This window comes from Syngnathoides biaculeatus, chromosome 22, assembly GCF_019802595.1.
Source record: "Syngnathoides biaculeatus isolate LvHL_M chromosome 22, ASM1980259v1, whole genome shotgun sequence".
NCBI classification, from domain to species: domain Eukaryota; kingdom Metazoa; phylum Chordata; class Actinopteri; order Syngnathiformes; family Syngnathidae; genus Syngnathoides; species Syngnathoides biaculeatus.
The window spans coordinates 14,322,889-14,349,400 of record NC_084661.1 but is presented as its reverse complement, the minus strand read 5'-3'; the positions used below and the strand labels follow the sequence as shown (position 1 = coordinate 14,349,400).

At 42.5% G+C, this 26,512-nt stretch overlaps 2 protein-coding genes and 1 long non-coding RNA gene across 12 annotated transcripts; 1 reads left to right on the top strand and 2 right to left on the bottom strand.

Moving 5' to 3' along the window:
* Window positions 1-735: 735 nt before the first annotated feature.
* Window positions 736-13,799, bottom strand: tdrd1 (tudor domain containing 1). 9 transcript variants are annotated; one of them, XR_009793599.1, is made up of 25 exons: window positions 11,738-11,940; window positions 11,273-11,425; window positions 11,156-11,193; window positions 11,012-11,066; window positions 10,083-10,197; window positions 9,946-10,009; window positions 9,770-9,850; window positions 9,520-9,699; window positions 9,297-9,440; window positions 8,121-8,286; window positions 7,977-8,054; window positions 7,704-7,880; window positions 7,432-7,539; window positions 7,165-7,335; window positions 6,751-7,008; window positions 5,872-6,003; window positions 5,676-5,783; window positions 5,434-5,601; window positions 4,873-5,187; window positions 3,937-4,053; window positions 3,729-3,860; window positions 2,836-3,006; window positions 2,273-2,767; window positions 1,380-1,423; window positions 736-1,242 (listed from the first exon to the last, which is right to left on the bottom strand). XR_009793599.1 is itself a non-coding variant. In XM_061810298.1 (25 exons), the coding sequence occupies exons 1-25, from the start codon at window positions 11,793-11,795 to the stop codon at window positions 1,171-1,173; spliced, it is 3,492 nt and encodes a 1,163-aa protein (XP_061666282.1). In that variant the 5' UTR covers window positions 11,796-11,940; the 3' UTR covers window positions 736-1,170. The 9 variants fall into 9 exon arrangements, 8 of the variants coding, with proteins under 8 accessions (XP_061666282.1, XP_061666283.1, XP_061666285.1 ...); XM_061810298.1 differs by having other exon boundaries at window positions 2,378-2,767; window positions 9,770-9,847; XM_061810299.1 differs by lacking the exon at window positions 11,738-11,940 and adding an exon at window positions 11,529-11,689 and having other exon boundaries at window positions 2,378-2,767.
* ccdc186 (coiled-coil domain-containing protein 186) lies at window positions 13,699-26,498 on the top strand. 2 transcript variants are annotated; one of them, XM_061810307.1, is made up of 15 exons: window positions 13,699-14,564; window positions 15,207-15,333; window positions 15,877-16,005; window positions 16,210-16,422; window positions 16,522-16,641; window positions 17,309-17,413; window positions 17,925-18,023; window positions 19,189-19,275; window positions 19,352-19,494; window positions 19,676-19,931; window positions 20,394-20,583; window positions 22,699-22,779; window positions 22,951-23,173; window positions 25,999-26,218; window positions 26,361-26,498. In XM_061810307.1, exons 1-15 carry the CDS (start codon window positions 13,699-13,701, stop codon window positions 26,442-26,444), a joined length of 2,943 nt encoding a protein of 980 aa, XP_061666291.1. In that variant the 3' UTR covers window positions 26,445-26,498. The 2 variants fall into 2 exon arrangements, with proteins under 2 accessions (XP_061666291.1, XP_061666290.1); XM_061810306.1 differs by having other exon boundaries at window positions 22,699-22,791.
* LOC133495537 (uncharacterized) lies at window positions 14,340-19,772 on the bottom strand. The gene is made up of 4 exons (XR_009793600.1): window positions 19,638-19,772; window positions 19,294-19,498; window positions 19,149-19,221; window positions 14,340-14,478 (listed from the first exon to the last, which is right to left on the bottom strand). It is a non-coding gene; the product is annotated as an uncharacterized LOC133495537 (long non-coding RNA).
* Window positions 26,499-26,512: the final 14 nt, after the last annotated feature.

Below are 26,512 nucleotides of genomic sequence, written 5' to 3'. Positions count from 1 at the left end.
CGTTCTAATGGCTATATTGATGTCAGTAATGCATAAAAAAATCCAGACTTTTGAGGAAACGTTTTTGCAAAACACAACCAAAAAGTGTGAAAAGCTCCTAACAAAATGATGCCAGACCAGCCCAGCTCACTTATTACAGACATGGAAATATTAAAACAAAGATCAATCAGTACTTCAACTTAAAACAATAAAAGAGTGGTCAAGAGTCAGTAGAACTTTAACAACAGCATTGAAGACTGCAAGCGTTCAACACTACTCGCGTGAGGAAACCAGCAGCTCCATCATCTGCTCAATACGTGCAATCATCTGCTCCAAACGGTCGATCTGTAGGGAAAATATATGATTCTGAAGATATTACTTATTTTGGGAAGTTTGTACACAGTAGCGCAAATATATGCAACACAAGAGAGAGCTACTAATAAAATAATAGGATGCTTAGATTGGTGAACAAAAGCTCCAACCTTTGTCTCCAGGCTTTGGCAGCAACATGCAGGGGTCTGGGAATCTGCAAAAAGAGTCAAAAACAGAAACCACATTTTTTTTTTAGTTCGTATAGGCATTCCTAAACAGTCTACTCAGGATTAATGAGCAAATAAGTATTCTGGACATTTATTGTGGTGGTGCCCAACAGTTTTCAGACTGGACCCGCACTTTCCTACTACCTGCATCGCACTTCAGTAGAAGTGAAGGAAAAAAAAATATTGCTCAAAAACAGCCTTGAAAAAAAAAAAAAAAAAAAAAATAGCAATCATATCCTATAATGTAAAGTAAAATGTACATATGTAACTATATCATATTGTGGTTTGTGTTTTTTTGTCTGCAGCCACATTACTTTTTAAATTCTATGACAATGTCAAAAATCACAGATCTTGTCGATTAAAACTGAACATTATTCCCTTTCTAACCTATTTGTGACAACGTTCTAATGGCTATATTGATGTCAGTAATGCATAAAAAAATCCAGACTTTTGAGGAAACGTTTTTGCAAAACACAACCAAAAAGTGTGAAAAGCTCCTAACAAAATGATGCCAGACCAGCCCAGCTCACTTATTACAGACATGGAAATATTAAAACAAAGATCAATCAGTACTTCAACTTAAAACAATAAAAGAGTGGTCAAGAGTCAGTAGAACTTTAACAACAGCATTGAAGACTGCAAGCGTTCAACACTACTCGCGTGAGGAAACCAGCAGCTCCATCATCTGCTCAATACGTGCAATCATCTGCTCCAAACGGTCGATCTGTAGGGAAAATATATGATTCTGAAGATATTACTTATTTTGGGAAGTTTGTACACAGTAGCGCAAATATATGCAACACAAGAGAGAGCTACTAATAAAATAATAGGATGCTTAGATTGGTGAACAAAAGCTCCAACCTTTGTCTCCAGGCTTTGGCAGCAACATGCAGGGGTCTGGGAATCTGCAAAAAGAGTCAAAAACAGAAACCACATTTTTTTTTTAGTTCGTATAGGCATTCCTAAACAGTCTACTCAGGATTAATGAGCAAATAAGTATTCTGGACATTTATTGTGGTGGTGCCCAACAGTTTTCAGACTGGACCCGCACTTTCCTACTACCTGCATCGCACTTCAGTAGAAGTGAAGGAAAAAAAAATATTGCTCAAAAACAGCCTTGAAAAAAAAAAAAAAAAAAACATACAATGGAGATTTCTTTAGTCAATGCTTAAGGATATGAAATTTATAACTTGACTCACTCCCAATTATTTAAAACATGCAAAAACGCAAACAAAAATTGACATACATATTTAATTTATTCAATTTTTTTAAGTAAATTTTTGCTTCTCTCCGTTCGAATTTGTAAATAAATGTCCAATAACATTACAGGAATTCTCATCTAAACACCAGTGACAAAAAAGTACTTCAAAATATTGCAACAAAACTTTAAACTGTGATTTATGTGGATTTATAAAAAATATTCTACCCCAGTGGAGGGTCCTCAATTGTAATGGAGTTCTGCCTCTACTGCAGCTAGTTACTGTAACTTGAGTTTGAAAATCAGAATGAGTCGTAGTCTACCAAAAACCTATCATCGCATTGCTTAAATTAGAACCGCAGTAAATATTTGTAGGGACAACACATAATCCAATGACAAAATGGTAAATACGGAGATAACTGAGCATGCCTTCTTGTGCCGTGTGACAATTTAATCTAAAGACTCCATACAAAAAAATCATTGTGCAGCATTACCCCAAAGCAACAGATGTCGCTACCATTTGAAATATTTTTTTTTTTTTTTTTTTACTAGATACCTGCAAAGAGCTCATAACAGTGTCCACCAACCACCACCAGTTGAGAATCACTGATTGAGTAGATAGCCTACTGTAAAAAGGGAGTAAAATTCAAACTTGACCCACTCCTCTGGAGCTCCGCTGGGGTGGTTTTTATCTGCTGTGGGTTGTGGGAGGTCTGCTCCAGATTTACAGCTGGCCCAGGGGCCTCCACTGTATTTTCCAAACTCTTCTGTACGGCAGGCGTCAATTTAGGCAGAAGAGCACTGCTTCCCTCCAGTTGCTCAGCCTCGGTAGCTGCGGACTGGCTCCGTGCACTTTGCACATTACTGCTCTCCAATGCATCTTTGATCAGCGCGGAGAGGTTGACCCCGCCCTTCTCAGCGGGCAGAGTGATGGTAAGGATGTTGGCGAAGCTGTCGAAGGACAGCACGGTGGCAAGAATGCCATCCTGCAGCAAGCTGTAGAATATCTGCAGCATGTCTGGTGGCCACTCGGCAGGAAAATGCTCCTTGCCTGCAGAGGAAAGACTAGATGGTCTAAATAGCATTAATTTACAAAAACAATGTCCAACCCCTACTTACCAGCCAGAGCACAGCGGGCTATTGTGAAGGGGAGCTGCAGCAGATGCTCGGGAATCGGCAAAATGCGGGAGACTGACAACTTTTCAGTGTTGCCGTAGTCGGCGTAGATGACTGATACCTCGTTGTCGTCGCACAGCTCCACAACTACAGCACGGTACCAGTTGTTATCCGCTGGTTAAGAAAAAGACATTTAGTAAATAAGAATGTAACATTTTACACCACATTAATGTATCAATTCATCCAGCTATTTTCCCCAATAACAAGCATTTAGTTACATTCAAAACTGTGCACAATATACAGTTGTGATTAACCCAACACGTGAAACCAGAATATCTGAAGAAAACTGACAACCAGGAGAAGATGCTAACTCCCCACAGGAAGGTCAGAACCAACAAAACTTCAAACTTTACAATGAAGGCAGAAGTGCAACCTACACATCCTAACCTATGTAAACACCTCATCACTATTTTGCAGGTGCAGACAATTATCAGAAGAGTTCATATTTCACTATCACTGGAAGGGCAACACACCAGTTTGCACATACTAAAGAATTTCCTACCCAAACCTTTTTTTTTTTTACACAAAAGTTTGAAACATGATTACCTCACACTAGGTGCACCTTTACCTGCTTTTTCACAGCAGTGTCCTGAAAACACCATTAAGCTGGACCATTTTGTTAGCTGGCCTGCAGAACGCATGCTAGGCATGTGGTGTTACGCAGTGTAATTACATGCGTGTGCACTAGCAGACAAAATTACCACTTTAGAGAACCGACTGCTGGTAGGGTCTCAAGTCAGTGAACATGATAAGTGGATGCTTGAATCTCTTTCAAGGGCCAGAACTGTCATCTTTGTTAAAACAATATTGAATTATTTTTAATGTGTGCTCTTCACCAGTGAACTGGGCACAGCAGGCGGCACCAGGGCTGAGTTTCCTCCGGTCAGTGCATGAGGACAACGTGGCCCGATTGCCATTGCAGAAGGTGGCCAGCTCGAGCATCATCTCCTGGAGCTTCTGTTGATCCACTGCAGCGACGACAATAGCAGGTCAAAACAAGATTGAATGCTTTTCGGTTAGAATGACATTTAAAAGTGTTCTGACCCTTGGTGAGGCTCAGCAGATAGAAGAGGGAAGGACTGATCACAGCTGCGATGTAAGGTTTGAAGGGCCCAGTGATGGACATTTCTACCGTCTTCCAGTCCACTGGGAAGGCTGTTCCTGCAGGAGGAGCCCCAGATTGCAATCTCGTTACTGAATTGTCGATCATTCCTTTTATTTAAGCAGTGATTCTCAACTGGTGGGTCAAGGACAGGAAGTAAAAAAATGGGTGACTGTTTAGTCACTAACTATGTCATGTGACAGATTTTCTCATTTTTGGCATAAGTTTTTCTTTCAAATGTATTGTAATTCTGACTTTCGTATTGCATTTGCGTAGTTCAGTGAGACTAATGCAACCTCCAACTTGCGCACAATTTTGGGTTAGGGGGAGGAGCAGAAGAACGTTGTCCCCCCCCCAAAAAAAAAAAAAAAAAAAATCGAGGCCCCAGAGACATAATGTGCATCCCAGGTTGGACTTTTATTATTTGACAAATCAAAATATTTTGATGATTGTGTCAAAAAAAAAAAAAAAAAAAAAATACTAGGTGTAATGGTACAGGTATTTGTATTCCATTCTCCTATGTACCATACACTTTCTACATGGAATACATTAGCCAAGAAACTTTTCCAAAAATAAGAGCTCAGTATCAATATATCTGAAAATTTGTGGCTATATTTTTTGTGCAATGGGACTAATCGCAGGGCACAGGAACCAGGACAGAGTGTGAATAGTGAAATTCTGCAGATAGCTGAATGTATGTCTGAACATTTTAAACATTTTGAGGGTATCCCCCATCATAAAGACTGTTTGAAAAATAACTTTCAATTTGCTGTCAACTTCTATAAAAATGTCACAACACAGCAACAGTAGGAAGTGTCGGTCACCGGGTGACAAAAGTTAAGAACTACAGATAAGAAAATGCTGATAGTCTCGCTGACCTGATGGCAATTCCTTCACTACAGTCATCTGTTCGGAGGGTTTGATTTGGCTCTGCTCCGTCTCTCGTATGCTCGCTCGCTGCTCACCCCCTGGCGACGAGCCTGGGAGTGCCTTTTGGAGAATTTCTCCAGGACATCTGGCAAGGAGACTCGAGACGAGACCAGCTGCGATGCTTCGGCCTCTGCACTCCAGTTCCACGCCATATCCCCGTTTGCTGACAGAAAAGACGCGTGCTGACAGCTTCTCGCCTCCCACTTGCTTCTGGAACCAAAAGATGGCTTCTTTGCTCCACTCTGAACCCACTGGCTCCACACCTGAAAGCAAACGCACACAAGAACCATTTTGTGGACATTTAATAAAACCACAGGATTAACCAGCCCCGTTAGTTCAAAGAGTAAAAGGTTAGCAAATTGGAATGACTGACCTTCAAATAATAGTCTAACAAGTATTAATTATTTTGTGATGAGCAAGCTTGTGCACAACTGGTTGCATTTGTCGATGATGCACAATGGTGGGGTCTTTTTTTGTGTGGAAATCAAGGTAATTTTGTGTGTGTGTACCTGAGAGAAAGCAGCGAACGGCTTGGAAAGGCAGCCGAAGGAGTTGAGACTTAATGGAGCGAAGGTTCCTTCTTTCCACTTCCAGATTATAACCGCAGTCCACAAAGTTCACAGCTACCATGTCTTCAGACTGACTCTTGACCATCGCACGATACCAGACGCGGTCATCTGAGGAACAAACGTGTGAGCAAATACATTCCCACAATATGCACCAGAGTAAAAATGTGTTTTGTTCAAAACACCTGGTGACATGGCACAGCAGGGTTCCCCAACTTTGGGTTCGAAAGCAATCGCCTCGGCCTCACAATGCTGCTTCACCTCAGCGTTGAGCTCCACCATTCGCTGATTAACTAACAAAAACATACAGCATTTCCAAATGTTAAATTTTCGTACCTTGCAGTCAACAGAAATTTGATTTATTATCACAAATGTGCATACCTGCAGGATTGTCAATGCGGCAGAAAAACTCTCCAGGGTTGTTCACAAAAACGCTTAACAGCGCCACTGGATGGCCGTCGGTGGTAAGCTCGACTGAGGACCACGACAGAGGCTTGCACACAGGCAAAGGCGCTGAGGACGACAATGACGATGACTAGAGGTGCGACAACTAATTGATTGATTGAGCGATAACGCTTTCACTAATCGATGCATCATTTGCCACCGTTTAACCTAAAAATACTCCAAATGCTTAGAATTTCAGTCCCTCGAAACTAAATCTCAGATTTATGTCGTCCTCTCTGAAAGCAGAACTGATTATCTTTGTTTAATCAAAACAGGACATTCGCAATTTACTTTGGAAAAAGAATCATCTGAATTTTTTGACATTTCACATAAAAACAGTAACTAAAACTTAATCAATTTATGTTTCCCCACTTACTTCACTGTCAAATTAGATTTTTTTTTTTTTTAATTTAATCATGAGGTGGGGAAGAAGACAGCCAAGTGCAAACACAAGCAAAATCTCAAGGCACACCAACAAACTTTTAAATATTTATTATTATTCTGTTGTATGAAAGACTTGGTGGATGAAAAGGTTAAATGCTCCGCAATCTAGTGGATAAATGTTTATTTGTTCTGCCTGTCAACGTACGTCACTGGCACTGATGAACAAATTTTCAGACCAATTGATTTAAATAGTAGATGAATGGCTTGGAATCATTTGTGTAAAGTCTAGGAAAACCAATTATTAATTAACATGTTAGGCTTTGCTTCAGAAAATTATGTATAATTTTTTATGTTATTGTAAAGTACATAATTCCTTGTCTGGTAATTTTTTGGTTCGATAATTTTCATTATAATTTGCATTTTTGCCCTTACGATGTGGTTTTGGAGCAGGCTGCTCAGCCTGTGAGACCTCGTTGGCCTTTACTGGAACCAGAGCTGGCGTGGCGAAACCAGCGGAGATGAGCATCTCAGCGACGTTGGCCTGAGGGTCGCTGTCCTCGTCGACCATGGTGACGAGAGCTTTGCCCTCGTGTGCCCCCTCAATTCTCACGAGCAGGATTCTGTTGGACAGTCTTCTCTGCAAGACCAACAGACACTTCTCGGGCCAGCTCTTTCCGACAGGCTGTATCCCTGGAGGAATTTGAATGACAGACTGAGTCAGAGAATTCCTGGAAGTTGTTCATTTGAAACACACAGCACCTTATGCAGTAACAAAAGCGGCCAGCAGGGGGAATCATATAACCACAAATACCGAAAATTTCAGAAAGAATGACTCAAAAGTTTTACCTGCTAGGCAACAAGGGAGCGCCTGCATCGGCGAGGCAAGCAGTGACGAGTTGATGGGTCTCAGGCAATCTATATTCACATACTCAGAATTGCCGAAATCAATGTAGCCAACACAAACGCGCTTCTCTGAGGAGTACGCCAGCACTTTGGCCCGGTACCACTGCTTGTCCTCTGGTAGACCACAAGTAGGCCATAGATTACGTACAATAGCGGCAACATCACTGTCCAACTGCAGCGCGTAAAATGCAAAGCAGGCGAGTTTGATACCCGAGTACTGTGCGCAGCAGATGGTGCCGGGTGCCGGTATGAAGTTTTGGGACGCAGACACCTGACTGCAATGTTGCCTCAAATTCACCTGCAACTCCTGAATCACGCCTGTCAAATTAAAGCACGGTCTCAAAATTAATTGAAATCAGATTCATCTTCCCCACCCGCCCCAAAATATTTTTTTTTTTAAAAGAAAAATAAAAAGTTTTGTAATTACTGTACATAATGTCGTATAAGTTTGTTTTTCCAGAGATGCGAGAGGAAACACTGACCTGCATTCTCCACCTTCTGCACAATCATGTTATCAGGTGACTGGAAATGTGTGACCACGACGGAAAAGGAATTGCCCACCGCCTGCAGGAGAGGCTCGGGTGGCTGAGCCCATTTGTTGTCGTCCTTCCCCTGAGATTGGCGCTTGAAGTTTTCCAAGGAAGCATCCTCCATGCCACCTACGGGGAAGAACCAGAAGGATACAGACAACACAAAGCTCTTCACAACTGCACACCAACTGTACAGAGAACAAAAATAGAGAAAGGGCATCTTACATATTTCTTGCACTGTCGGTGAACTGTCTTTCCTCTTTAAGAAACCCCGCTCGATGAGGAATGAGCTCAGACACTTACCTAAAAGACAACTTGTTAACATCATGCCACAAAAACGTACTTATTTGTACTTAAACCGTACCGTACCCATGGGAAGCTCAATGTCCACAGCTTGTCCGTGAACATTATCCAAGGTTTCCACCAGCCTCACAGTCAGCACCCTATCGGCCAGAATCCTTTTCATGGCTGAACAGCACTCAGTGGACCAGTTGCCTTCAGGCAGCTCCACGCCGGCAACGTGACACTCCAGCGCCTGATGGGAATCGTTTAAGCAAGCCAATGTCAGCTTTACCGTGTACTGTCTGTCACTGGACACACAGAAGAGCTGCAAAATTAAATCTGTCGATGCAACGATAGTAATGCTCACGTCAACGACGTAATCAGAACCACATGTACCAACTTCCGTGCAATTTATCTATCCTCCATCCAATTTATCCAATTTCACCCAATTAAATACAGGATGATTATTAAAGGGGAAATCCATTGTTTTGCATTAATGTATCCAATGGGTCATTAATATGTACTCTATTTTGACAATGTGATGTTAAATCCAATCTCATTTAATAGCGTTTTGAGAAGATTTTTTATTGACAATTACGAAATTTCAGGGGCGCTGCCATTTTCGCGAGTCACTCAAGGCTATGTAGTAAAGTATTCCTCTGTCTTCCCAATTAACCGATACTGCTATTTCTTCATTAGATGAGGATCAATCCGAGAAATCAGTGCCGGGCATAAATGGTGTCCCATGCAATCGAGCCTTTGTTGCGGCACATAACACGTCACATCCGCGCACGTAGGTCACGTGACTCGCGAAAATGGCAGGGCCCCTGAAAATTCGTAATTATCTATAAAAATCTTCTCCAAATTATTAAATGGGAGAGGATTTAACACCACATTGTCAAAATAGAGGACATATTACATGACCTATTGGATTCTTTGTTAATGCAAACCAGTGGAATTCCCTTTTAAAGTAAATCATGTGAATTATTACTTCTGAGTGTACTTATTTTGGTAGGTTTATATTTTTGTCACAGAACAATATTTTCTGGGTTTTGCAAGCTCAGTTAAAATGGTCTAAATGAGCTGGAAAAATTGGGAACTTGGCTTTGAATGAGATAATGGATGAAACTATTTCTAAGCAATCATAACAAATATTACTACAGTTACTCTTGTTTTTTGTACTATTCATGGCAGGATTTGAAGTCCATGCACGGTGAATTGTGGTGATTTTACTGCAGTATGTTCTTTTTTTTGTGTACTAACGCAAGGATGATATGGTTCAAGGTCAGCAGGCAGCGGTCCGATCCTGTCCATGGGGACGTCTTCCTCATTTCCATAATCGATGTAAAGCATCCGAGCAGTGCTTTGATCAGCCGCCAACTTCTGCACCAGGCATCGATACCAAATCTAGGCACAAAAAAACAGAAGTAAAAGTTTGCACATTTGTGCAAATGCCTGCATTTCCCTGAAAGTGGTCTTCCCTTACCAAATCGCCAGAGAACTGGGCTGTGCAGACCTCTCCAACACGGGGAACGTAAGGCGGTGAAGAACGAGAGCTGGGGATCTTCTGGAGCTGGTTGCTGATGCGCTGCAGAATATCCAAAAACTCTGGGCTTTGGAAAAGAAGGAAAAATCTCCCAGGGTTGTAGAACTCCACAACAGATGCCTAAAATCCCCAAACAAGCGATACTTAACATGCACACAAATTATAATTCTTGGCATTTTGCTGTATGTACCTGAATATCTGTTCCCTTATTAATCTTAATGGGATGCAAGTCCTTCAAATACACCCGCGGAGGTTCCAATGCAACTGCCTGCTTCATTTCAAGGACAGCGCGCCATCAGTAAGTAAACAAGATTGGTATTTGTCTTCCTGTTTTGCATAAATGTATAAAGCCAGACCTCGAATTACCTTTGAACCCAAAGGAATGCTGTTCAAAACTGAAAGCGAGGCAGCGATCTGGTTCGGCTTCTCCCTTCAAAATTTAATTCAAGTGAAGAACCTTTTAGTGTTATCAACTAGTATGTTGATACCTGAAGTCGGCTTACTTTATGCCCTCCATCTTGACGGGCACGCACATCTGTTTGTGCCTCTTCCAGTCACTGGCCTGGCACCCCGCAGAGCAGTATGTTGACTTCTTGCAACACGCGCATCGCAAATTCCCTGGCAGATGAACAAAATAATCACAATTTCAAAAATTGTATGGACTGATCAAATAACAGGGTGGGCTTGAAGTATGTACAGTGTACACTTTCATTTCCATAAAATTTTGCTATATTGTACATACAAAGTTATTTTATTTTTATCTATTCCTTTTCAAATATAAATGTGATTTCTATTTTATGTTAACCCATTCATGGGCAGGGTGGCAATTTTTTCTTGCCTGATTGAGATAAAAGTCTCCTAAATGGCCACAATCAAGGAAATATTTTTTTTTCCATTTATGGTTAAGTTATATGATAACTTTACTAATTTATAATCTCGTCACCAAAAATATAACTAATTTTGACTGATGAGTTGTCCTCTCCTGATACCAAATTATGGCGTCAGATTAAAACATTTAAATATTTTGATATGCAGCAAGGATTTAATGCATAAAAATCGTGACGTAGAAAAAAATGGGACGCTGCCCAAGAATGGGTTTTATTATTGTCTGTTTCATTGTATACAACTCGCACATTCAAAATAAAGAAATAAATGAACCAACAACAACAAAAAATATTGCACCTTGACTTCTGTCCTACATTCCCTGAAGGCAGCTTGCCCGCTTCCCTTTTTCTGTATGTACCTTTGTTTTTCCCCATTCTTTCTTACAAAAAAATTACTTCATTGCCTTTCTTACCGGACTAATATTGCTTTAAATTCCTTCCCATTATTCAAGGTACATGTTAAAAGCCCCCCCAAAAAAGCCTCAGCGGCATGTATATCAAATTTTAGCCCATCCTGTGCGAACGCCACATTCATTTGGCAACATTACCTTGCTTACCACAGAAGTGGCAGAGGGGCACAGGTGAAGCCACGGCCCCGAGTTCCTATATAGAGGAATAAATTACTTTTTGAAAGATATACTGTACATCGCTGCGGTGTTAATTGTTTAAAGTGTAGAATATGTATCACATACAGCTGGTTTAACCCGACTTGCTGGTGGTGATGCTGGTCCTGCAAAAGAAAAAAAGTGGACCGAAAGTTATGGCATTTGTTTTGATTCTATCAAATGAAGGCTTGGAGGTTGTTTTACCGGCTCCATGTGACAACGCGGTGAGCATGGCGGGTCTATCAGGAGACATGACGACGTCAGGAAACCGACACACGACAGGAAGGGTTAACTGTTTCCGCAAGGGCATGTTTGGGCCACGTTGAGCGCACCGAAAAATGGGATTTTTCGTTAGGTCTAAAATTACAAGATAAATATAAAAATTACAATATTTAAGACTTACATGATTAGCAACTTTCTAATGACATGCGTATTTTTGTCGAATATGTGCGCGAATTACCGGTAGTTTTATCGAAACAGAGAAAAATTAGCAGCATTAGCTTGTCGATTGGCTACTACCGGTAATTGCCAACCTTGTATTTGATGATATGACACAACTAACACAGTTTATCGACACAGTATGTAACAACATGCAATTCGGCAACAGTAATAATTGACTATAACTCACAATTTGTAATTAATGGTCTACATGACCAGGTTAGTTCTTACCTGAGCGCACGTGGTTGTAAAAGGACCACTCACTACGCATGCGCAATGATAGAACCATCTGATTGGTCAAACGTTTTTCACATACTGCTTGTGAGCTATACTGTTAATTTTAAGAAAATCCGCAAAAAAAAAATTATTCCAAAAATAAACAAGTTCAGGGAATTCAATGTAGTGAATTCCAAACTGCATACATATCATTTCATCAGGAGTCTCAAACTCATAGCCGGCTGACAAATTGAGGCCCAGCGAACAATATTTTTGAAGCTTCTTGATTTGTCCGTGCCCATTTTCCAAGCCATCCTCACAAGGGTCACGGGAGCACTGGAGCCTATCCCATCTAACTTAGGGTTAGGGCACTACACTCCGAACTAAACGCCAGTCAGTCGCAGGACATATATATACGAACAACCATTCGCACCCACATTTACACCGTTGGTAAATGTTAAATTGATTTCTTAATTATTATGCTATGATTAAGACCGCTGTGCCCAATATATTTTCTTTATTTTCATTTTATTACTCGTCTTGGTCTCTCAATTTTCTGCATAAAAATAGCACATCTATGTCTTGTTTTTCTTTCAATTAAAAATAAAAAGTTTAATAACAAAAAGGAATGTTTTGTTTTTCGTATATTCAATCAATATTTTTATGTTTCATTCATGCTTATTTACTTATTTAATTAGATATTTTATAGTTTTTACTATGAAAATAAACATCCGTATTTTACATTTGAAACAAATTATTTATTTTCTATAAAAAAACAACTGGTTAATTTATTATTTAATTGTGAAGAATGCCATTCTCTCGTGTTAGTGACGTGTTTTGAAAAGGTTTGCATTAAAAAATTTTTAATAATTTTAATAATTGACGCACAAATATGACCTTTTCCACACACCACACATAAGAACACTAGGAGAAGCAGGAAGTATTCTGCGATTTGTGTTGTGACGTAACATCGATCGTTGCCTTTGATTGGTTAACGTATCCAACCTATCCCCGAGCTTATGCCCCCCTCCCGCAGTGGCCATATTTGTTGATGTGTCATGAAAAACGACTTGTTGGGCCGATCAGCTGGCAAGACAGACAGACCCACGGATCAAAGTTCGCCCCCTTTTTTTTTTTTTTTTTTTAAATAACCCAAGCTGCCTGAAAAATCGTTCCACTCATGGACTTACCACGCTCGGTGGGTGAATATAAACGCATTTGTATTCTAACGCGTGTTGCCTTCACGGAAACGACAGTCGTTAATACCACGTATGCTATCTTAATGTTTTCATTATCGCTTGTATTGAAACTAATCGGCGAAACCAATGTCTTCAAGCCCTTTATTTACATATCTCCGCTGCTGTTGTGATATTAGCTATTCATTTACGGCTGTGTCGGAGATCAACTTGCTAGGAGCAAGCTAATAACCTTGCGTGCTAACATCTGCATCGTCGGTTTTTAGCTCGCTGTAAATGATTAGAAAAGAGAAGGATACGCGTCAAGAGGCACGATGGGGTGTGAATCTACACGGCACAGCGGCACCCGAACATTTCTTTCAACAAGGGCTGGAAACCCGATGATATGGCTTGTTATCTTGACAGCTGACACCTGTCAAAAAAGAGCATCCACCCTTACCTTGTTTAATTCTTAACGACAAATGAAGCATTTTCACAAGCATCTAACACCTTCAAGGTCTCTGGTAAGACAAATGAGAAATATATTTGGCCTCCTGTATATGTATTAGTATTAGATAAAGCCCACGGTCATGAATGTTTTTTTATTTCACCAATATTTACTTTGGATTGAACCAACCGTTTATAATCATTATTGCTGGGATTCAGTTCACAATCCAGCCAAGCAAGTTCATTCTAGTAATTTTTGCTTGAATAAATAGCTCGTGACAATATTTGGCACCGTTCAGTCTCCCATTGTGTTGTACCTCCTCAATTTGGCAGATTTGATGCATAGAAGGCACCATGGAACAAACTGATGCAGCCTCGGGCGCAGACATGATGAAGGGATCTGACGTGGAGTTGACAGGTGAATTCCCGCAGATGAAGCAACTCCAGAACTGCACACGTGAAGTCGAAAAGGAAGAACCCATGGCCGAAGATTGCGCAGCAGAAGAATCTGTGCAGACAAAAGGCGACTTTATCCAAAGTACAACAGATAATTTTGCAAGGACAAAGACAGAGGAAATAGCGGGTGACGCTGCCTCTGATGACAACTTTGATAGTATTACATGTTCAACAGAGGAGAAAAAGACGGCTCTTTTAAATGAAGGCTCTTTGGTGGCCTCCGGTGATACTGTTGAAAGCCCCGCCTCTATTGACAAAGACAATGATTCTCCGAACGGCAATGAGGAGTTATCCGTCAGCAAGGAGCCCTCGCCGCTCCGCCGCGATGGATTATCCCAGAGTCCATCATCCCCGTCAACGCACAGCACTTGCAAAAACTCACCCCCCGACTCCGCGACCACCACTTCCGGCATCTCGAACGGCCCCTCCTCGCCGACGTCGGACACCGTCAGCTCCTCGCTCGCCTCCAGCCCCCAAAGCGGCGCCGACATGTCGGCGCCCTCCGATTCCACGTCCAGCCCGTACGACACAGAATGCAGCCGGAAGCTGATCTCTCAGATCCAGCGGTCCCTGTCGCAGGAGTCGCTGCTGGACGAGCTGGAGTCGGAGCTGATGGCGTGTCAGCTTCCCGAAGTCGAACGAGAAGGCGGGATGAAGGGAAGCCCACCTGTCAATGGACTGCCCTCGGAGCAGGAGGACTGCATGTTGGTTTTTGAGAAGTGTGTCCAGTACAAGCATGCACAGCAGGAAAAGTCCATCCAGAGGTAAGATAGTCTAACATTCTCTTTTATTGTGTGAATCCTGTTATTATGCACCAAAGTCAATGTTGTGTGTATTATTATCCCCCATTTATTCGACATCGTGCTCAGTCGCCATTACTCAGTGCATTTAAAAGAATAATAATAATAATAATTTGTCCTAATATTCACAAATATTCCTCACATTTCAAATTGTTCATTTCATTTAGTATATCTGGGAAAATATTTGTCATATTTGTGAAGGCACCACATTCGTCTCTATGCCAGATTTCCCAGAATAGCATTCCTCAATTGATGCAGAAATGTAATTACTTCCTCCTTCTGTTTCGCAACCATTCCAAACTCAAACAGTTCAATTTATTGACCTACACAGAAAAATGTAGCATTCCCCAAATTTGTCAATTTTCACAATGAAATCCCCAAATGAAAGGTTTTAAAATTTACCATGTTTTTTTTTCACTTGTATTGACTGATTCAAACCATTCCAACTTAAAATCTCATATTCTAAATTTCAATAATTTAATCAATTCCACAGCATTTCAGTTTTGCATCCCGCCCTGACCATGTCCCATTATTTTGCGGGGTTTAGATTTTTGCACAAGCGTTAGGGTTAGGCTAACCCTATGCACTGCGTCTGTGTTTTTGAAGGTTGCTGGAAGAAAACAAGAGACACCAGGATCTAATCCTGGGCATTTGTTCCGAGAAGGACAACATGAAGGAGGAGCTGAAAAAGAGAGCAGAGACGGAGAAGCAGCACGTGGGCACCATCGGGAAAGTTAGTGCTATTTTCTGAAGTTGCTATTCTTGTCCGTTTTATATTTAGACACATTTCAGTCGAGTCAGTATTTTTATTTACTACAACACACATTGTTCAAGATGTTCTGATTTGGTAGTCACCAATATTAAATCTATTCTCTATGATTTTCAATGTGCTCTTTTTTTTGGGAGGGGGTACATTGGCTTTAGGGTTTTCTTGATTCCCCCCCCCCCACATATATGTCTTTCAAACCATATTGTACACACATCCTCCTACTTGATGCACAAACCGACGTTCGATCTCTGTACAGTGAGGACACGAGGATGAGATTTTATCAGCAGAGACAGATTGCTGCTAATCACATCACATACAAAATGGGGGGCAATTAAGGCAAACACAAGCTTGGCTTGACAATAAAATAAAAACAAAAATTAGATTTCCCTGGTAATTGGTCGCAGAGAGCGGCCCTTGTTTGGCAGGTTAGGCATGGCCGGGGACCCTGTCACGTTACCCGACAGCACCTTTACCCTGTTTACCAAAACAGTCCGTGTGTGTTGACAGTTGGAGGGCATAGTCAAGGAGCTGCAAAGGGAGCTGAAGGAGACTCGGGACAAACTCATCCAACAAGAGCAGGCTGCAAAGGCTGGCATGATACAAACGCAGAAGGAGATGACCTACCGCCTGGAACAGGTAAAACAGGACCGCATTTCTTTATGGCTCTGATAAACAAGGCGCGCTGTTCTTTTGTTCCTTCTTGGACTCACTTCTCTGCCCGGCGTTCATTCTGTAGTCTACAGTACGGCCTGCTTTTTTTGGGCACATTTGCCCCGTAGCTTCAATCAATCGGCCTCAAGGAGTAGGTAATGAGCTAAACCGCTGCGACTCGTCCCTCAGGTGAACAGAAAGTGCGAGGAAGCGCGCCAAGAGAAGGAGACCATGGTGATGAAATATGTGCGCGGAGAGAAGGAGGCCCTGGACCTGAGACGGGACAAGGAGAGTCTGGAGAAGAGGCTGCGCGAGGCCACGAAGGAAGTGGACCGGCAGGCCCTGCGAGGCAACCAACTAGCTCAGGAAAGAGGCCGCCTGCAGCAGCTGTGTGACGCCAAGGTTTTTTGATTTTAGTTTTGTAATCATTCCAAGAAGCCCAACATGTTTCACTTTTTTTTTTTTTTTTTTTTTTAATCGCATTTGCTTTTTTGTTCTCAGGAAGGCGAGGTCAGCAGGCTGACTCGAGAGGTGGACAAGTTGAAGGAGGAAAACAACTCTCACCTTATCAAGGTCAAATGGGCCCAGAACAAACTCAAGAGTGAGGCCGATGCCCACAAGGCAAGTCTGATTGTTGTCTGCTAAAGAGTGAACTCCTGAGATTATTTCAACTGTGCTACTAACCAAAACAGCAGCACCGATCGAAGGAATCTTCCAGAATGGATGAATCGGAAACGTCGCCATAGTTAATTAAATCGACTCTGCCTTCATTTTCAGTCATCGCCGAATGTTATTTTAATGTGCGCGTAATGTCTATTGTCGTCATTTAGCGTCCACCTTGTTCATCAGACGCGACTGCGCCGTTTGATTTGCAGATGCTCTTGACAAAAACATTAGTTGCATTTTTGATTTGACTGAAATGGGGTGAAAATTGTTCACTAATGATGCTGCAGAAAATGCATCATTAAAGTCACTGCCATTTCTTGATGCTTTATTTTCATCTGCCCCTAGGAAAAACCATTAGTCACTAAAATGTAACAAGGCACGTTTTCTATTGTCCTCACCCTAACACACACGTACATAAAGAAAAGATCAATAACCCATCATATCATTAAATGGCCAGTTACAAGTGCAGACCCACAGTCCATTTTAGACTAATTAAATGATCGCGGAACCAATCTATGCGTTGTGTGCACAGCTCTTTGCAAGAGTAAGTCAGATGGGAATCAATGTTTGGCAAAGATTGTTCCTCGACGAATTAATCATATTTCTGCGCGTGTGTGCGCAGGAGTCTAAAGACAAGCTGCGAGACGTCACATCAAAACTGACACAAGCCAAAGAGGAGACGGAGCAGATCCGCAAGAACTGTCAGGACATGATCAGAACATACCAGGTAATTGTACAGCAAACCCAATCTGTTCTATGAGTCTTGGTCTGCTGCCAACTGGGGAAAAAAAATCGCCATTGAGGTCAGTGATATATGGAATAATTTGTTCCCGAGTCCAAAATGTCTCTATCATAAATCATTATTAGCTGTGCAATTTTAAAAGTTGAACATTCTTAACTGTCATTATTGCCATCAAAGCAGAATGTGTCCTTTTTGTAGTCATGCTCAAATATAGCGGCACCCCTGTGATTGTGTAGCGACCAGTCCAGGGTGTACCCAGCCTGTCGCGCAACATCGAACAGGATAGCCTCCAGCGACCCTACCGCGACCCTCGTTAGCAAGCGGCGTAGATAACGGATGGGTCCATCATTCAATTTCAAGTGTATAGCTGCAGTTTTCATATGCGCCTTGCGGTGGTGGTAAAGTGCCGCCTGCCGTGAAATGTGAGGACAAGCCACTGAATTATTGACATGATCCTTCATTATTATCATTATTATTATTATTATTGGTCCTATAGGAATCTGAAGAGATCAAATCCAATGAGCTGGATGCAAAACTGAGGGAGACCAAAGGAGAACTGGCAAAACACAAGCAGGAACAAACGGACCAGTTAGAGGTGACACTATTTTGTACATGCAGAAATGACTCCCATATTTACATGCTGGTGGGTTTATTTAAAAAAAAAATGCATTTATGTTGAGCGGAAATCAACACCTGATAGTCATTGTTTCATAAACTGACGGTCTTGTTTATATCCATCACTTTGAGAGGCTTAATTGCCATGGCGTCAAATAATTGATATGCATGTGTGCAAGCGTGGATTTAATCCAAACACAATGGCCTGTTTTTTTTTTTGTTTTTTTTTTCCCTGCTCCCCTGCTTTTTTAAGAGGAAGGACACTTTAAAAATAAATGGCCTAGAAATAATCAATATGAAGCAGAGCGTTCGGACAGCAAGCCCAGAACACATCACCCACTTCCCTCCTTGCCTCCGCCTCGTTCATTTACCCCAAAAGCCTCAAATTGAAGCACATAAATAGAAAGCTCTTAAAGCTGCTCTAGTTTTGAGCTAGAAGTCATCATTTCAATTGAATCGTCTCGTGCTACTTTGTCTTCCCATGCTCTGCATTTAACGCAAACATTACATTGCTTTTCCGTGACTTTGCATTGTATTTCGTTTTGAAAAATATAGATGCTCTCTCTAATGAACAAGTCATCTGAAAATAATTGATTTTATTCCTTTATCTTATTCCCTTGTGATCAAGAGAATGTCACAAATGAGTGTATAGAAAGGGAAAAAAAACACAACTCCATTAGCATCGAAATAAGCGGGGTTGTCATGAATTAACGGAGCATATTGGAAACACATTTTCCTCCATCTCATTTAGCTGCAGGTTGTCGTGGATACCGCGGCCCACTAATAGCTTTTTGAAAAAGTTGACTCTCACCAGTCATGTTAATAGCTTTTTTTTTTTTTTAAAGATTTGAAAAAACATCATTACACGTTGCTTTCATGTTCCTAAATGAGCGCACCAACACAAACAATTTCACAAGAAGTCAACGGTGATTAAAATGATGCGGCTGTAAAATGTAAATAAAACCGAATGACACTTTGTGCCTATTATTGGAGGCTTATATCGCCACAAAATCTGATTAGATTTGGTTGTAATTTGCGTTTAAGTAGGATTTCATGGATAAAAATGTTTCCTATAACAGTAAAACTCTTAGTATGGACTACCTACCAATATTCTCCTGAGGTTGAGAGATTTGTGGCTGTTGCAGGTGCATCGCGTGAAAGCCAAAGAGCTGGAGGACCTGAAGAGGAGTTACAAAGAGAGCATGGATGAACTAGACACTCTTCGCACCAAGGTTCGTATCGCCGCTGACCCGCATGGCGCTATCGCTGCCGCCACGCCTCCTCCAACCGGCTCGCCACCCTCCGCAGTTGAAGTGCCTGGAGGACGAGCGTCCGCGCTGGGAGGACGAGCTGAGCAAATACCGGGAGATCATCAACAGGCAGAAAGCCGAGATCGGGCGGCAGAGAGACGAGCTGAACAAGATGTCCGCGCTCCAGGACCAGCATCAGCGGTATCTGTCCGGCAGGGAAAAAGTTTGCACTTGATGTAACCGGGGAGGGGCACTTGACTCTTTTTAATGTTTAAAAGATGGCATGCAAAAAAGCCAAAAAAAAAAAAAAAGATTAGAAAGCGTATAAAACATTCACTGCACACCTTTCTCCAGTTGATAATCGTTTTGCGATGCATTGCAGGGACCAACAGGAGCTCACGTCCCGCTGCGACGAGATCGACTCGTTGAACAGCCAGATGGCCGACCTCCAGCGCGACGTGCGGGGAAGCAGGGAGCGCGAGGCCGAGCTGCTGGGCTTCACCGAGAAGCTCAGCAGCAAAAACGCGCAGCTGCAGTCGGAGAGCAACGCCCTGCAGTCCCAGCTGGATCAGCTCGGCGGCAGGTTCGCCGAGCTGCAGGCCAAGCTGGAGGAGACCAACAGCGAGCTGGACGACAAGGTTTGGAGCGCGCGACGATGAATGACATGTCAGCCTCTGCCACGTGGCCATTTTCTGCTGGTGCTTTGTTTGTTTGTTTGTTTTTTCATCAGCATAAAGATGCATCTGAACAGGTGCATAGTATAATAATAGTAATGATGTTTACTGCCAAGACATTCAGAGAGGAAATCATGACGCTCACCACATTATTAGTTACACCAGCTGTTTGACTAGAGAAGCTGTAAAGAAAATGGATGGATGTTAATTTTCTTTTACAGTTTACAAGTTAGAATGAATTATACAATTTTTTTTTGTCATTGGTATTTTTAAATGTTTTTAGAAAGGGAATTTCATTGAGTCTGAGATGTAATTTCGAAAGATAGTCAGAGCTCATTGTACGGCTGCAGCTTAATCGTACGATCTACTAACCCGGCCGTCTTAGCTTTTTTTCCTCCATTAACCCCTCCGTCCTTCATCTCACAGTCACGACGGCTCAAGCAGGAGGAGGTGCTGAGGCAGCAGGAAGTGCGCGGCCTTCAGGAGGAGAGGACGGCGCTGCAGGGCGAACTGGGCCAACTCAAGACGCGGATCGACGAGCTGAGAGACGAGCTGGTGACTCAGAAGAGGAAGCAGGCGGCCAACATCAAGGACCTGACCAAACAACTGACACAAGGTCAGGAGATTGCTTTTAAATCCACATTACTGATTCGCTGCCAGCCCTCACGGTTATGGTGGATATTTCGCTGATAGACCCGTCAGTGGCACTGAATAAATTATTAAGGACATAACGAACATGAGGGATTATCAAACTTGGGATCCGGAGAACCATTACAGGGGAAAATATTTTCTGCTGAGAAGTAGCTTGAGCTAACTCAGTTTTTGACATTTTCAATATATAGTAAGAGCAGAAATGAAGAGAGGAATTGTATATCCTGCAGGTCAATACTGGTCTAAATATGTTTAGGCTTGGATGAAATTTTGACATGAAGGAACAGTTCATTACTTCACGCGGCAATTTTTCAGATTAATCAGTACGTACTCCCATTTCTATGATCCCCCCCCCCACCCAGAAAGTCAGGTTCAGATTAATAGAAGGCTCAGAAAGTGAATCGTACAGTAACTCGGATGCCATTACCGGCCTAAGACTGTGCCAAACAAATATGCGTTCATCTGAGATGGCACGCTGTGGCGACCCCTAACGGGACAAGCCGAAAGGAAAACAAAAGAAGACCAGAAACTAACAAAGAAGGGAAAAAAAAGTATTTGGTTTAGCATGTAGGTTTGCACTTTTAAAAACGATAGGATGAGTTTGATTGCAAATTATGGGCCCTCAAGCTATGGCTCACAGGGGTCCGGGAACCCCGGTTTGAGAACCACTACTTTAATATTGTTAGTATTCTGTTGAAAAGCTTCCTCTGTTCTCCTCTCTCATTGGTTGAGAATGTACGTCCTCGGAAGTTTTGGTGTCAGCGCCTGTCTCCTGATAAAGAGCAGAAAAAACCCTTCTTGGTGCGCCAACTTCTGCTTGTTTCGCTCGTCACACGCGGCAAGTTCAGGATCGCGTATGCATGAGATGTGCATACTTGCTGAGAAAGTAGTTCAGGTTTCCTTAAGGGAGCCTGTGATCATATGTCGTAGTTACAGCTTGATGTCAATTTTGTCATCATTCCGGTCTTTTTTTTTTTTTTTTTTTTTCATTTTAATACAAGCTTTTCAGAGCTTAGCGTGCACTCTATCTCAACCCGCATCGCTTTTATTGGCGCAGGCGGGAAGAGAGTAATAAGGCTTTGCTTTGGCATCAGTTTAAATCTCAAGGATTTGAAATGCACACGATTGAAGTGCGTTATGAATAATGAATACGGTGACGTGAAGGTTAAGATAATTAGGTGAGAAATCAAAATGTTCTGCTTCAGACAGAAATAGATCGATGCCGAGAATGGTAATCAGTCGGATGCGGACCTCCGCTAAGTCTGAACAATTCTCCTTTGATTAGCACAAAATTGTACAGTGTTCCCCCGCTGTCACGCCCCCATTGTTCAAGCCCCCGCTATCTTGAAAAAAAATGTTAAGCTTTTTTTGTTTGTTTGTTTTTATAGAGCACGGCGGTGCCTTGATATAAAAGTTTCATTTTGTTCCGTGACCATGCTCGTGACTCATCACTGCTGTCCCTAATCACCTTTCCCGATTCAAACAAATGAAAACGGCATTAATTTGTTCCAGCCAGTGTTGTTTTGAACTAAGAACAATAGCCCTGTATTGTACAATAGAAATAAATAAACTGGCTCAATCCTGCCTTATTTGTTTGTACACAGGTCCCGAGGACCTTCTAAATTTGTCCCTAGAATATGAACAAAAATTAAGCATAAATATATAGTCACGGATTAGCACGTCAAACGTGCATACACACGATTGAGACACAAAGCGCATTCAAACAGGAGCTGCTGTCAGCCGCTGCTCACACCCAGATGTCACACTCCTCCCCAGCAGGCACATGAATGTATACGCGATAACCCACAGTATTTGCTATATATTTTATGCTTGTGCAATTTATGCCTATTTTTGTGTTCAAATATGCTCATATGTTTAAAAATATTTTTCACAAAATTTAAATGTGTTTCAAGTGTGTCAAAGGATTAAAATTTAAAAAGGATGGTTTTTACAATCTGTCAAGATTGGATCAATGAGGGTTGACTGTAAACCCTGCAACAACCACCGCGAAATGCTGATGAGTTTGCTCGTTTGTGTTTTTATCTGACTATGACAATTAATCCTTTCTGTTCTGTCTCAGCTCGGAAGCGGCTGGAACAGGCTGAGAACGGAGGCTGCGACCGCGACGGCGGAAGCATGGGCAGCCGATCGAGTTCCTCAGGTGCTTCAACTGGTTTGTTCAAAATCTTTCATCACACCAGTGTCATCAAAGGGGTTGTATTAACAATTGTTCGACACGGGTGAAGTGCCGCTAAAAGAGCAATACCGGTTGTTTTGGGACGATTGTAAACTGTTAGCAGACTGCTTGAATTGGCCCGTTACCTTGCACCAGGCTCCTTGAACGCACGCCACGGGAGCGGAGTGGAGGAGCGCTCGCCGGAGAGCCACTCGGGTCCCTCGGTGGTGGTCGCGGACAGCTTCCCGGAGGTGGACAAGGCCGTGCTGGTGGAGCGCATCGTCCGTCTGCAGAAGGCGCTGGCCCGAAAGCAGGAGAAAATTGAGTTCATGGAGGATCACATCAAGCAACTGGTGGATGAGATCCGGAAAAAAACCAAGTGAGTTTCGATAAGAGGCATGGAGAATGAGTGGGGAGGTTTGTCGGGACAGGAACTTTTTTCTTTTTTAATTCGGACTCATTATCGTTTTGAAAATGTGGTAAATCATTCATGTAAAATATGGTGGAGCAGATACTGAGATCTACTCTTTTTTTTTTTTTTTTTTTTTTTTTTTCCCCCATCCTGTTCAAATTTCACCAGTGGCCTGGGGGCTTGCGTTAAATGGCCAGTTTTACGCTTTAAAATGCACAGTTAGGCCAGGTCACTTTTCGAAGCTGTGAAATAAAAAATAAAAATTTAAATAACATTTGTGTATTTTGACAATCTGTGCTGTTTTTAAATTAATTATAATGAATTTATTTAATAAAAATGCATGTATAAAGTTGTTGATTTTATTAGGCACAATTTGTAATGAAAGTAAACAAGGCTCAAAGCAATATAATAAGTATATTTTTATTTTCATAAAGCATGCCAATTTTTATGGTATTATCTTTTAGAAGAAAAAAAGGAACAATTTCCATTAAAATAAATTATATTTTACCAATTTTATAATTCATACTACTCTATTATTATTTGACTGATGTGTCAACCAAATATTTAGTAAGATAAACATTTGTATGCAGTTAAGGAAGAATTTCAAAATCTGCATCCATCAATTTTGTTTTCCGCTTATCCTCACGAGGGTCCCGGGGAGTGCTGGAGCCTATCCCAGCTGTCAACTGGCAGGAGGCGGGGTACACCCTGAACCGGTCGCCAGCCAATCACAGGGCACATCGAGACAAACGCCGCACTCGCAATCACACCTAGGGGCAATTTAGAGTGTCCAATTAATGGTGCATGTTTTTTGCCATGTGGGTCGACACCGGAGTGCCCGGAGAAAACGCACACAGGCACGGGGAGACCATGCAAACTCCACACAGACGGGCCCGCGATTGAACCCGGGTCCTCAGAACTGTGAGGCCAACGCTTTACCAGCTGACCCACCGTGCCGCCGATTTCTAAATTTGTCACTTTGTGACTTTTAAGGGAAAAAAAAAAGATTAATTTAAATTCTAACGGGCATCTTGAGGGACACCCTACATCACCCCCCCCCCCTGCACTTCCATTGACCTTGAAGGACATCATATGCGCTTACGCATTACGACCCCCCCCAGCACTGTAACACAGTCTCTTACAAATTCTTACCTATGCTTTGTCCTTTGTGACAAGATTCATTAAGAGCTATTTATAGCGCAGTCACGGGCAATGGAGGGTGGGGGAAGTCGAAAGAATTAGCATGTATCGTCTGTAATTCATATTCACGGCCATGAGCTGAGGGAGGAACAGGAAAGAAAAAAAAAAGTGAAGGATGTCAGCGCATTCACACCAAAGTGGACCCCTGCCAAGCTGCAGGAAAATGTGGAGTCCCCCCCCCCCACTCCTCTCCCCAAATAGACACTCGTAGCTGCTGCCGCTAAATCCGTTTCAGCGTCGTGAGCAAATCCATTGACTTAAAGCCATTGATTAGCAAACGGTCTGCGCAAACAATCCGCTGAGGTGCCGTATCAGATCGCTCCCAGCAAATATTCTTCAATTGCCATTTTGGCTCGGCCCACATTGCAATTCAGGACGGATCCCACGGTCGGAGGGCTAAAAATAGCCCTGTAAAATTGTCAGTTGACTGGCAAGGAGGAGGCGGGAGTGGGGTGTTGCTCTTTCCAGATTGGGTTCTGTGTTCGTTTCCCCTCACACATTTTGTAGGGTGAATATGGAAAAGATATTCTGGATTTTCTCAGATAGTGGCCCAAGTTTATTTGCTCTGCTGCAGTGAGTGCCAGACGTTTATTCGGGATAAAGCCTAAAATCGCCTTAAGTTTTCCGCCAATCAAGAAGAGTCAAATTAATCACGTTCATTTTTTTCGATATAATCTAATATTTGATCTCGTTATCAGTCTGCAGGGTGCGCTCGCTTGCTATTTAGGCAGCTTGTGTTCGCCCCCTGGTGTTTGGCTGACTACTGGTTGAGATTTTTGGGGAGTTTTTTTTGCAAATTTTTGACTTGGCATCGGCGTACAGCCATGTTTAATTTCTGTCACGGGGGCTCTTCGATAATGCTTCCAAACATTCACTGTAGTTCTTACACATACAGCCGTTGTGAGTTTCTTGTCTTTTAGTTTGAGATTTTTATGAGTATCCAGAAGGAAAAAGACCAATTAAAGAAGGAACATGTCGGAAAAAATCTGCTATTTTGTCCCAATGAGGCTCCTCTAATTAGTGACCAGTATTGTCGTCCCGTCTGCTCCACCTTTAAGGAGACCCCTGAACCGATTTGTCAAGTTCGTTTTTTTATTGAAACAAAAATCAACCGTGGCAATAAAAACTTTGCTGAGTTCTGTGTAAAAGGCAAATAAGTGCTGGGTCTGTATGGAAAGCCGTTTGAGCATTTACTCAATACCCATCTGAAGTTCCACGGACGATTAACACTACTAGTAGTACTTTTAGTCTGCGAGTACATCTTTAAGATGGATCTTGAGTTTAATGCTGGAGTGGCTTTCTAAGCCATGTGAGCGTTTTGTTTAACGCCCCTCATGAACATTTTCGCATTTGTTCAGTATCCTTGACGCCCATTCATGCTCCTCTCCAATCTTAGTTATGAATGAGGCAAAAATTGTGCACCGCGTTACGAGTCAACACAGTTGTCGTTCTTGTGCATTGAATTGAGTGGGTGAGCAGGAGCTAGTACACGGCGATATCAAAATAACTGCTGCAAGGGCTTTCCGTAGTTCTGGTATCTGTGTATACCCGAAAGAGGCCACTGACCCGTCTCGTCTTGCTCCTCCGCGCAGAATCATCCAGAGCTACGTGCTGAGGGAAGAGTCCGGGGCCCTCTCGTCAGAGGCGTCGGACTTCAACAAGGCCCACCTGAGCCGACGCGGGGGGATCATGGCGTCGCTGTACACGTCCCACCCGGCCGACAGCGGGCTGACGCTGGACTTGTCGCTGGAGATCAACCGGAAGCTGCAGGCGGTGCTGGAGGACACCCTGTTGAAGAACATCACTCTCAAGGTACACCTCTGGCGCGATCCGATTCCGGAAGCGGATTTGTTTGGATTTCACCCGAAGTTGCATGGTTTACATTCCACAATATTTCACAAAAAGTCAACATTTCAAATTCTCCAAACTGACCTGAGGACCTCGCATTTTCCAGGAGAACCTTCAGACGTTGGGCGCAGAGATCGAGAGGCTGATAAAACAGCAGCGGGACCCCGTAGACGCAGCGAGGAGGAAGTAAGTCCAGGACCAGGGACCATTTGAAGGACGGTCTGTTCAACCCGGAACACCTTTTGGTCACCTCGCATC

What these genes read in the sequence shown, in the direction of transcription:
- tdrd1 (XM_061810297.1), bottom strand. Translation starts at nt 11,795, where the DNA reads ATGGTTCTATCATTGCGCATGCGTAGTGAGTGGTCCTTTTACAACCAC. An exon ending in CCACTTCTGTGGTAAGCAAG is followed by an intron (nt 10,198 to 11,011) that starts GTAATGTTGCCA and finishes TTCATCTGCCAG; the next exon opens with GGAATTTGCGATGCGCGTGT. An exon ending in GTCAAGATGGAGGGCATAAA is followed by an intron (nt 10,010 to 10,082) that starts GTAAGCCGACTT and finishes TAAATTTTGAAG; the next exon opens with GGAGAAGCCGAACCAGATCG.
- ccdc186 (XM_061810306.1), top strand. Translation starts at nt 13,699, where the DNA reads ATGGAACAAACTGATGCAGCCTCGGGCGCAGACATGATGAAGGGATCT. An exon ending in CAGGAAAAGTCCATCCAGAG is followed by an intron (nt 14,565 to 15,206) that starts GTAAGATAGTCT and finishes GTGTTTTTGAAG; the next exon opens with GTTGCTGGAAGAAAACAAGA. An exon ending in TGACCTACCGCCTGGAACAG is followed by an intron (nt 16,006 to 16,209) that starts GTAAAACAGGAC and finishes CTCGTCCCTCAG; the next exon opens with GTGAACAGAAAGTGCGAGGA.